The sequence below is a fragment of the Emydura macquarii genome, unplaced genomic scaffold, assembly GCF_026122565.2.
Source record: "Emydura macquarii macquarii isolate MOO-44397 ecotype Brisbane River unplaced genomic scaffold, CSIRO-AGI_Emac_v2 contig_3692, whole genome shotgun sequence".
In the NCBI taxonomy this organism is placed as follows: domain Eukaryota; kingdom Metazoa; phylum Chordata; order Testudines; family Chelidae; genus Emydura; species Emydura macquarii.
The window spans coordinates 9541927-9553575 of NW_027133829.1; the positions used below are offsets into that span (position 1 = coordinate 9541927).

Genomic DNA, 11649 nt, shown 5'->3' on the forward strand with positions numbered 1-11649 from the left:
ACACCTGAACATGAGAGCAGTATTGGAGTTTTCTCCTCTGGAAACAGCAGCCATTAAATAAAAAAAAAATCTTAACAATTCAGTCTGGATATAAATTGCGTTTTGTGCTGTGGCTTGATATTATTTCTTTGCAGATTTCATACCAGTGAAGTTATTCAACCCCCTCAAGGTTTTTATAGCAGGGCATAGCATCATACCCCCAATCGTTAAAAGGCACCTGAAAGGAGGGTAAGGGTGATCTTGAGCTGGGCTGTAGGACTGGGAAATGGAAGATATGACTCCACAACAGACTCACTGTGTAACCTGGGGCAAGCCACCTCTCTGCTTGTAAAACAATGATAATCTTTTCTTTCTTCCACCCTTTGTCTGTCGTGTCTATTTAGATTATAAGATCTTTGGGGCATGGCCTCTCTCTTACTGTGTATATACACAGCACCTGGCACCAACAGGGCCCTAAACTTAGCTGGGTCTTTAGGTGCTACTATAATGCAAATAAAAGAGAGAAAGATGGCAGTGTATTACAAAAATGTAGAAGAATTCTTGGAATGGTGATTATTCCTCTGAGTAAGATGTAGATTTTTAGTGACCTTGAGATAGATTTGGCAGAACTATTTCTTTTTTTAAAAAATGTACAGATAATAATGTTTATTTTTAATCATTTTTATTTTTTAAGTTTTCATAGTTGCAGGAAATTATGGAGGGAATCAGACAATGGGGAAGGGTTAGACAATTTAATGACAGATATTGAGATTAAAAAAGTTAAAGCTTTATAACTGTTAAAATACAAGAGTCAACATCACGTCGTTATACAAAATAAATATCCTTAAATCAAAATCTACTCAGTCCCCCAGCAGCATTTTTCTTACTTTGCCTTTGTAAATTTCAATTATTATTGATGAGGAAATGTGTTTTCATCAGTTTGTGCATGTACGGTGCAATGGACGTTTACCAGCATTTACCAATACAAATCTCATCCTTCCAAGGCTATCTTTAAGAGAGTTGCAGATACCTTTGACAGGTTGAATCTTATACATTTATAAATACACCAGCCACTACCACTATGGCATTTTAATGCCATATACAGACTTCACAAAATAACACAGCCACAAAGAACTGCACTCTCCAACACTCCATGAATTTGCCTCTTCCTACAGCAGTGGGGTCCTCTCCTGAAATAAGCTACAAACAAGTCTCAATTTTAAATACAGGGGGAAAGTTAAAGAAGTGGGAGAAACCTTTTCAAAAGGCAAGGAAGGGGATTTCTGCTGCCGCTCAGGTAGTGCTGCACAGCCATTTAGAAATACAATTTCCATAAATATAGTTTTGCCTGAAGTCCCAATGAAAGACCTCTGGTTCCATAACACTGTCACAATGTAACAATTTAGGATTTTGAGGGCAATCAAGCCACCAAAGCCGGTGTCATGGTTACCATTATACCATGAAACACTGAGTGCCTTTTAAATGAAAAAAGTTCTCCCACATGAAATCCTTCAATTTCTTCCATGTTATTTTGTGGCTCTTAAAAACAGACCTGTTTTCTAAGCAGAGCATAACCGATATTTAAGCAGTGCAGGAAATAATGCTATTTTAACTGAAAATAAATCTGTCAGCAAGGAGGCACAGGGAGAACTACACTTCAGGCTTTTCAGGTTCTTATTAAAAAATATAAATTAAAGTCAACATGTTCACTTTATTTGCAACATGTGTTTGCTATTCCATTATTAATACACGTATAGCAGGCCCCCAATTCAGGCTAGGTTCACTCCTAAAAACCTTTCAGCTATATTGCATTATAATTGGTCTAAATTGTACAGAATAACATGGAAGTATTTAAAAAAAAAAAGTCTGTTAGAGAGATAGGTTGTGTGCTACACTAGGTCACAAGCAGACAGATTTAAAGGCTTGCATGGCTTTTGGTTTAGGTTTCGTTTAGGAAAAAGACAGCATGTTTTGTAACAGATTAAGCAGGGAGTTGTTATGAAAATGCACACTTATTTTAAAAACCTTAGACTGCTGCGATAAGGTCAGATCCAATACTCTCTGCAGTCTGTGGAAAATTCCATTCGATTTCACTGGGTTTGGATTTGGTCTATAGTGTATTATTCCAAGGCTCACCTTAAAAAAGGGTCTAGAAGGTTGTATGGCAACAGCGAAAGTCATCCAAACAACTTTACTTCTGCCCTATACTGGCAATCTCTCCCACGTGACCATTTTATCCTCTTGAAGGACTCTGACTGGAATTCTGTTTAAGATATTTTCATAAGAACTTCAGTAAGTCCACTTCCAAAGAATGAGAGGCTCTTTAAGGCAGGGACGCCACTATATTTGTACAGATTGCATATAGAGTGAACTACAGCATACCAGGTTTATATGTTTGCCCAGACACCAAAAGAGATTTTCAACACCCAGCAGCAGCCACTGAAAGCTACTTGATGCTGACCTCTCTGACTATCACCTTTCATCGGGCCCACAGGAGCTGAATATCTCAATAATTCCCTTGCACCACAACCAGCAAAAGACATCTCTCCACTGAGATCAACAAATTTGGAATTTGTAGGCCAACTAATTTGACAAGATAAAAAGTTAGAAGGTTTCACTTTTGGGAAATCCTACTTCAAATTCTGAATGCTATCTATTAGGTTGCTTCTGGAAAGTTTAGGACAAACTATCTACTGGGGGCTAAAAATGGCATTTGACATTTCAGGAACATCAGCTTGGTTTAAATGAAGATAGGGTGTGTGTTAAAGTCAGGTTTAAGGCTGAAGAGAGTAATGTCTTTACATAATTTACTTTTTGATGGATAAATGCATTTATCCATTAGAGATCTTCAGGAGGGACCCCAACTCCATACCCTAATCACTGCTACCCCTTGCAGACAGGAGTTTGAGCAAACAGATGTGCTCTGAAGGTCAGACTTGGGCTCTGACAAAACAACAAGCAGCAACAAGACAAAGTCCAAGGCATTTAAATCTAGGGACCGTTAGTTCAAGCACCTCAGATCTGAAATAGTTGCTAGAAGGTTGAGATTTCACCCACCTCTCTGCAGAACATGTTAAGGTTTGTGTGTCCAGTATATGGTCCCTTCTGCACCTGAGCAAAACAAGTCTCTACCTCACCTTCCCTTTCTCCTAATTTGCCCTTGCCTTCTTCTTAGCCTACATTGTTATTGAGTAGCTAGTAGAGTAAGGTCAATTGGGCCAGTATCAGGCTAGTCAAGGTTTCCTGCCAGGTCTCAGTGATGCAGATACTTTGTCTAAATTCAGATTGTGAAAGATATTAGTTTTGCTGACAACCAACATTACATTCATCAGCAAGATCTTAAAATGTCTGGCTGTGAACACCTCCTCTCTTGGCCTGCTGCCTTGTGGATATGGGTGAAGTTAAAGGAATTGACTATGTGCCTGCTTTTGCGAGACAAAGCATCTGGGTGAAAAACAGCTGTCTGAAGATTAAGCTGGGCAAGAAAGAGGAGGTAAAATTTAGATGAGCTAGTTTAGACTCCAACCATACCAATCAACTGCCCTTCAACTGTGAAGCACTACTATTCAGTTTCACTACATCAACTGTCTCTGCTCCATAAAAGCCAGCTGGCAACAACAACAACAACAAGAAGCTCTTACCACCCCTGGCTAATAAGACGACTAGATACACCACTCAGAGAAGACCTAGCAACCACTTCCCATATATTTAGCAGCTACTGTTGCTTGATCTAGCTGTAGTTAATAGTCAATGCCTGTAGGAAAAGACCAGAATAAGATCTAGCCTGACTTTTCTTAGCCCGATGCAACATTCCTGACAGAAGCCAATCCAACATATCAGAAGCTAAAAAGAAGAAGGAAGAGGAAAAATGTTTCTATGTGTAAGCAGCCCAACACTAGGAGAGTGGGACCAAAGACCAAATGATTATATTTGTATGCTTCTATTACTGTATCTCGGCACTTTTATAGTGATTGGGATGAGGGCCCAGTGTCTACAAATGTTTCCTATGCACACACACTGACATTAACGTTGCCTTCCAAGCTCAAGGAAAGGTACTCCAACAGCAGTTTTAAAGAGATTCTTAAAAGGCAATTGGTGAGGGTTGAAGAGGATCACAGCAGAACACAAAGTTTGAATGTCAAGTATCAAGAAAAAAAATTAAGAATTTTCTCACAAATGAAAATCAAACATATAAGTTAACCAATGACATTCTAAAGTAGGCCCAGGTCCTGCAAGGAGAACTGCATGGTAGACTCCTGCACTCATGAGGAGCTGCACAATTCCCTTTGCAGGACCTTACTCCTAAAGCAAAAAATATGTATGTTTGAGCCACAAACAAAGATGCTATTTTACTGTCTCCTGCTTGTTATTATCCACAACATATACAAAGCACAACATGCAGCAATAGAATCCATAAGGCACTCACTCGTGAACTCTGTTGTCTCCATATAAGTCGCTTAACCCAAAGCTGACATAATGCCAGTGCTCAGGTACATTCAACACTGGGTTTCCCAAGTTCCTGTACATGCTAACGTAGTCCAAAGGATCTGGTCCCCCCAACCTGTAAAAAACAAAAGGAAGCTCCAGTATAATATTACAGAAAGACAGTTTTTAGCTGTTTTACATGCTGATACTGGGTTTATTCCCTTTATATCATGAGTCCTATTTAAAAAAAAAAAAAAGCTATGCAGATAAATGTGACCTTTTCCATGTATCATCACAACTGTTTTGTTATGAACTTTCAGCTGTACTTTTTATTTTGGTAGGAGTCTTGAAAGACTGTATCTTGTGTTAATTACAGTTTATTCTACATGAATATAAAGTCTGCACAGATGCTGGAATAGGCCTTTTAGACAAAGGCCTCCTTCAAATCACTGCAAGTGACAAAAAATGAAATTAGCATATTCAAATTACCTCTAGCAAAAGTAAAGAATAAATCCAAGTTAAATCCAGTGTTTTAAGCACAGGAAGACAGGGTGCATGTGTCTCCCATGCTGAGTGTTTTTAAAGTTAAAGCATGAAATTGTCCAGAGGACCATATTGAAATTTCCACATAAAAAAACCTCAAAGATTGAAAAATTATACTAGAAAAATGGTGCAAGCAATATCACACTATAAAACACTTAACACAGTTCATAAATGTATACTCCCACTTTTTCTAAGTCATTCTATTTCTTAAAGTAGAATAAGAAAAGATTGAGTTTTAAGAGAATACTGTCTATTTCTGAAAGCAAACAAAATGTGACTATTGGAGACAAAAGTCATTCTCTCTGCAAAGGTATGTTATTAACTTCCGCTAAGTAGACTAAGAAGGTCAACTTAGAATGACTTAAAAACATATCCTACAATATCAAGTTAAATATTAGAATTGGTTGCATAGTGGAACACCACTTACAGTCAGGATATAGCAATTAGCAGACTACTTAATGGAGTAATCCATTTTATACAAAAACTGAATTTGCAGAAATTTTTACTGCTGTAAAACAAAAAAACCTGGCTGACATTCTAACAAGGTTAGTGGACTCATTAGCAATTTGTAGTTACATCAGGATGTGCAGAGAAAGGTAAATCCCCATCAATATGAGAAAACACGCTGAAGTGTTTTCTTTGCTATTTGTACTGTCTATCATAAAATAGAAAGGACAGATAAAACAAGAAGAGACAAGATGTCAACAGTATACCACAAGCGTTTTTGGAACATAGCAAACAGTTGTTTAACTATTTATTGTCTGACTGGCTTTCCGGTCAAAACAAAAATAGTCTGTTATCCAAAACAAATGTAAAAAGATTCAAACAATCATACCTCAACATACAATCATACTCTACTGCCCCATCCCTTTGCATGTTGTCTAGTCAGGCCCCGATCCTATAATTTGTTGCCCACAGGCATATCAGAGCCCTAGATTGTAACTTCATCAGGGCACAGGCCCGTCTGTAAGACACATAAATACACTTTTCATGCTATACAAATAATCCACCAGAACAATCCATATGTTGCACAAATATCTGAATCGTCATTACTTTCAGCCTTCTAAACACCTCTTTAAATAGCATCCTCTGCAGGAGTTTGTTATAATGCACACTTTGTAATTGATCTGTAATCTTCATTTTTCTGTACAAAGATTCACACACTAAACTGTGATAAATGAAAGTGTTTTAATTTTTCCAAAGAAAATTCTAAACTACATAAAATTAAAGTTTTAGCACAGGAAATAAATGTGTAACACATCATTCTGTTGGATAGAGGATGTGAGCAATAAGGTTAGCCTCAGGACAAACTGCATTTACATGAAGAATTCCCTACTGACCACTGTAACTTCTTGGGCTTCTGTCATGGAGAGAGACCTGCCCAAGTGTTCAGCCTGAACGGGGGATTAGGCAAAGGAGGTAACATGATGCATTCATCAGAAAAAGAACTATGGCACTAGACAAATGCCTAGAAACTATAAAATATGGCAAGAACAAACTGGTGAAAGAGTGAAGATGAAAGTCACCCTCAATTCTACACATTTTGAACACTTTTGTCAAAGCAAGGAATACAACTAACAATGCTGCTCTATGGCTTGCAATTGTATATACTGAAGGAATTTTACTTCGGAAGCATTTAATCACTTTTCTTAATATGAACAATCATCTGAAGATTATGAGTGGAAATTTCATCTTTGTAAAGGCACAGTTAGGAGTGCTAATCTCCAAAAATATGCAAATGGAACATGTTAAAAGGGCATACCTGTTGCAGGTAGTTTTCATAGCTAAGTTTTTTCCCTCAACAGGTATGCATTTCAACTGGTTTTGCTGCATGTTTACATAGATAATTGCCTTGCTTTGCAAGCTGGAGAATACAACTTGAACCCTTTAAACACTGCAATACTCTTTAAAGTCATTCACAACTTTGGTTTTGTTGTTTGTTTGCTAAAAGAGACTGGTTATGTATAATTAAAAACTGATCAGCTTTGCAATATTATTCCTGAGGCACTGAGCTCTGTTAAGCTATTTCCTCTTTTAACCATCTAACAGCTTACAGCCCAGAGGGATGAGGGCAGAAGAAAACAACATAGGCCAGAGTGATGAGGTGTGGGGTAGGGAATTCCACTAAGCTCCAACAACAGTGAATTGAGCAATGTTTTCACAAATGTTTAAAGACTCTGACATGCAGGTAGGTCATCTCCCCTTAATTACACTATGTCTAAACTAGTCCTTTTGCTAAAACTTCCTCTGGTGGCAGATGTGATGTATACATCGCACCACTGGTGCTCTCTGTGCTACAGGAGCTCCCACTGTTATGACCACCGAGAAGGCCACCTAGGACCTGACCACAGAAAAGCAACAGTATCATCCCTGCCATTAGCTCCTTTTCCAGAGTCTAACATGAGTGCACACAGACCTCAATCAATCAGCCTCTTAAGAAATGTTCAGTACTATTTATTCCTAAAAACGATGATGATAAAGCCCTCTTTAAGACCCAAATCTATCTTCGTCTCACACAAACCTTGTGTCATTCCAGTTGACACCGTTGTAAATTGTTGACAGAAGAGAGATGCTGAATCCTAAACAGAGGTGACCGGAAATTCTTGTCACACTTGAATGCCTAACACTAGGCATCTAAATCTACACCGCTATAACTAAGTAGTGACCTGATCAGCCCCCTTATTTAGGTACCCAACTTGGAAAGGGTTGGCCTGCACGCATCCTGAAAAAATTCAACCATTTTTATCCCAAGCTTCCTCAGATATCCAGCAACAATTTATTTTAGATCTAGGTCCCGGATTCGGACGAGCAGCCAACGAACCCAGGAGAATCAGACTTCTCCTCCTCTGAGGAGCACTGGTCTAGATCCTGGCAGGAGCGTCTTTGGCAAGGATCCCTGGCAGTGTGGGGCTGCGTCCGTCAAAGGCGGGCACAGGAAGACCAGTTCTCTAGGTCTGCTGGGGATCAAGCTCCGCAGAGGCAGGTCTGCTCCAACGAAGAGGGCGAAGACCCACACGCGGAGCCTTCCCTAAAAACTTCTTCCAAGCCCCAGGAGAAGTCCTGTAGGGAACGCTCCTGAACTGGCCGGATTAACCCCCCCACCCAGAACAAGGCCCTACCCCAGGACCCCCCCCATCCCTTCCCACTCACGGGGCGCCCTTCCTCCAGGCTACGCACGGCCAAGCGCCCCTCAGGGGGAGGCCCCCTGCCCCACGCCCCCCCCCCCCCGCCGCGTGCTCCCCCTCGCGTGCCCCCCCCCCCCCACGGCGCGCCTCCACCTCTCGCCCCCCCCTCACGGCGAGAACCCCCCTCACGGCGCGCGCGCCCCCCCCTCACGGCGAGAACCCCCCGGCCGGGTGCCCCCCCCCCACAGCCCCCTCACGGCGCACGGCCCCCCCCCGCGCGCCCCGCCCCCGTCTCACCAGTACTTGAGGATGGCGGTGACCTGCAGCGGGTTGGGCTGCTCGGGGTAGAGGCGGCGGCACTCGCCGTAGATGCCGTGCAGCCCCGGGGGGAAGAGCGGGGGGAAGGAGCCGGAGCCGGGCCCGGCCCCGGGCGGTGGGGGGCCCCCGCCAGGCCGCGCGCCCTCCATGGGGCCGCCCCCTCCGAGCGGGACGGGCGCGCGGGGGGGGGGGGTCTCTGCGCCGCGCTCCGGGATACGGCGGGAACCGGCCGGTTCAAGCGGCTGCTCCCGGCTCCGGCTCGCCACAGACCCGGCCCAGGCAGCTCTGGGGCAGGAGGCGCCGGCCGGCCGGGCGCGCGCCTCGCTCGTTGCCCGGAGCGTGACAGGCGGGAGGCTCCGCCAATCGCAGCGCAGGGGGGGGGCGGAACCTCCTCTCCCAGCCCGGCCCCACCCCCTGCTGAGGCGGAGGAGAGAGGCGCGGGCGAGCGCGACCCCTAGCGGCGGCGGCCTGGGGCTGCAGCAGCAGGAAGGCGAGAGTGGGGCCCTATGGGGGCGACTAGGGGAGGAGGGGCTCTATAGGGGCCTTATGGAGAGGAAAGACTAGGGAGATTGGAAGTTATGGGGGGAGGAGAATGGGCCCTGTAGAGGAGAATAGGGCAGGAGGGAAAGCTATAAGGGCCACATGGAAGAAAGCAGCGCTATGGGGCGGGAGGAGGGGGAGATATAAAGTAGGAGGACTGGCCCCTAGGATTGGAGAAGACCCTATGGGAGGATGCAAGGGATAAGAGGGCCTTCTGGCTAGTAATAGGGCCCTCTGGAGCCTAATGAGGTCTAGGCAAAAATGGTGGCTGCTAGAGTCTGAGCACACCTAAGAGGCTGTATTAAGGCTAACGGAGACCAACTAATAGTTTTCAGGGGCAGCCCACTCTTTCTCACAGGGTGGCCTACACTAGCTACAGCTGGGCAGTTTGTGACACACACCCTCTTCTTTTACCATGGAGTGGGAGGAAGACACCCTCTGATCCCTTTAGTGCTCAGGTGTTAATCTGGGTGTCTGCTGCAGAGTAGCATGGTCAAAGGCTTCATCTCTGCTACCATAGCCCAGAGGTCCTAAGTGAAGCTACATGGCATCCAACATATCTTTCTCCTCCCTGTCTCTCCCCCCTAGGGCCCCATTGCATGTTGAAATCAGAAACTCTGTATTAAGGTTGAGGGCAGTTACAAACTGCTCGTGGACTGTTGCCCAGTGTGTAACAAGTTGGTAACTCTCACCATAGAGGACCTTAAGCAGGGTCACTCAGAACCTCCCTCACTACTGTTAGAACTCAATTGCTAATTGACACACTCATAGATATTACTGCCTCTCCTCAGAGAAGTTATAAGATCGGTTCAGTCAGGGTTGATAGTATTAGAACATCACCAACCTTGGCAGCAGAGGATTTTTTTCTTAAACTCTTGCATGCACACACAGCTTTTCTCATGTCTCACTCTTATCTGAAGCAAATACAAACAAGGTGAAGGAGGTATTCGAGTTTGGGAACAGAACACAGGGACATGATTATTACTTAGCAACCTTAACTGTTTTTGTTTCCTTTGCATAAATAAATCAGACACTTTTGATACAGTGATTTATAGACAGTCTACCCACGGCTTTAGCCTTCATACAACCCAGTGAAGGACCAGTCTATACTAGAAATTGGAACCAGGCCCCCACTTCTGCAGTGTCTTGTGCATGTGCTTAAGTTAATATACTGTGAATAGTCCCATAAAGTTTTGCAAGACCAAGGCACAGATATATAATTGGGGAAATTGAGCTGCAGTGTTTAGGTAGTGTAGATAGGGCCGTAGAATCAATGTTTGTTTCTGTGGTTTTTAAAAACTGTTTATTAAAAAAATAATGTACACAAAATAGTTGTCAGGGGTTCACATATTAAGAAACTGGCAGGCGAACAAACATATCATTAGCAAATAAAAACAATTGCTAAGAAGTTAGACGCTGATACTATGAAGCTGACACTGAAATGATTCAGTGTTTCACCTGTTCTGATACTGAACCCACTTTTGTCTCATCCACCTCAAAAGTCAACTATTGTGACTAGAGAAAATATTGCACAGAATCATTACCAAGTATTTTGTTGGCTTAATATACACAAAATAAGTCTCTCTGATCACTTATCTGAGTTAGCATAACACTGTCTTTGAATATTTAACACTTTCCATCCCGTCATGTTAAATAAAGGTGTATTGTAAAGATATAAAACTCAGTAACTTTGTTAAGATAGACAAGGTGGGTGAGGACCAACTTCTATTGGTGAGAGAGACAAGCTTTCAAGCTACAAAGAGCTCTGCTTCAGGTCTGGGAAAGGTAATCAGAACGTCACAGCTAAATGCAAGGTGGAACGCCGTTAAACATAAGGAGTTAACACATATTGCAAGAGACCATGCAAGATGAAGTGGGCAACAAACACCTCTGCAGTCACCGGAGAAAAGAGGATTAGATTGTTGAAATGAGACATAAAACCAGTTTCTTTGCTGAGTCCATGATTTTTAGCGTCTAGAAAAGTTATGAATTTAAGCTTCCAGTTTTGAAGCTTTTGAAGGTGTTGTGCAGCTTTCCTTTGAAGATGAGGACTGAGAGGTCACCTATGGAGTGATTGCTTTGTGGAAGGTGTTTGCTCACAGATGAGAATGTTTTTGTCTTTTATCATTTTTCTGGGTGAGTTCATTTAAGAGGGTAGTGATCGTCTGGTTTCACCCACATAGTTGTTGGAGAATTTGATGCACTGGATGAAGTACACTACATGTTGTGATAGGCATGTGTGGGACCCATGGATCTTGAAAGGGATGTGGGGGGGTGTTGATCATTATAGCGATAGAGCTATGTCTGCAGGTTTTGCATCTGTTGTTCCGGCCAGGTCCAGTGCCACTTTGAGTTGGTGCGTCCTGGTCTGGCGGGAGCTTGCTTCTGATGATGAGCTTGGCCAGGTTAAGGGGTTGTTTGAAGGCCAGAAGAGGAGGTTCAGGAAAGATTTATTTCAGGATATGGTTCCCATCACATATGGGTTATAACTGTTTGATGATACCCCACATGGGTTCCAGTGTGGGGTCATAGGTGACAACTAGGGGTGATTTATTTTATTCAGTGGGGATTATTTTGCCATATTATAGAATCAGAGGATTAGAAGGAACCACAAGGGTCATTTAGTCTAACATCCTGCCAAGATGCAAGATGTGTTGTATCTAAACCATCCAAGACAGGTGGCTATCAAGCCTCCTTTTGAAAACCTCCAGCGAAGGAA

The 11649-nt window shown here is 43.0% G+C and overlaps 1 protein-coding gene across 5 annotated transcripts in view; it reads right to left on the minus strand.

The window, feature by feature from the left end:
• Nucleotides 1-8709, minus strand: part of SUFU (SUFU negative regulator of hedgehog signaling) — a 111233-nt gene extending 102524 nt beyond the window's left edge. For all 5 annotated transcript variants that reach the window (XM_067537199.1, XM_067537198.1, XM_067537196.1 and 2 more), the window contains exons 1-2: nt 8370-8709; nt 4406-4540 (exon numbers count right to left, since the gene is read on the minus strand). In XM_067537199.1, the coding sequence (XP_067393300.1) occupies nt 4406-4540; nt 8370-8539 (305 nt within the window). In that variant the 5' untranslated portion in view covers nt 8540-8709. The remainder of the gene's footprint in view (nt 1-4405; nt 4541-8369) is intronic.
• Between the last annotated feature and the right edge of the window lie 2940 nt (nt 8710-11649).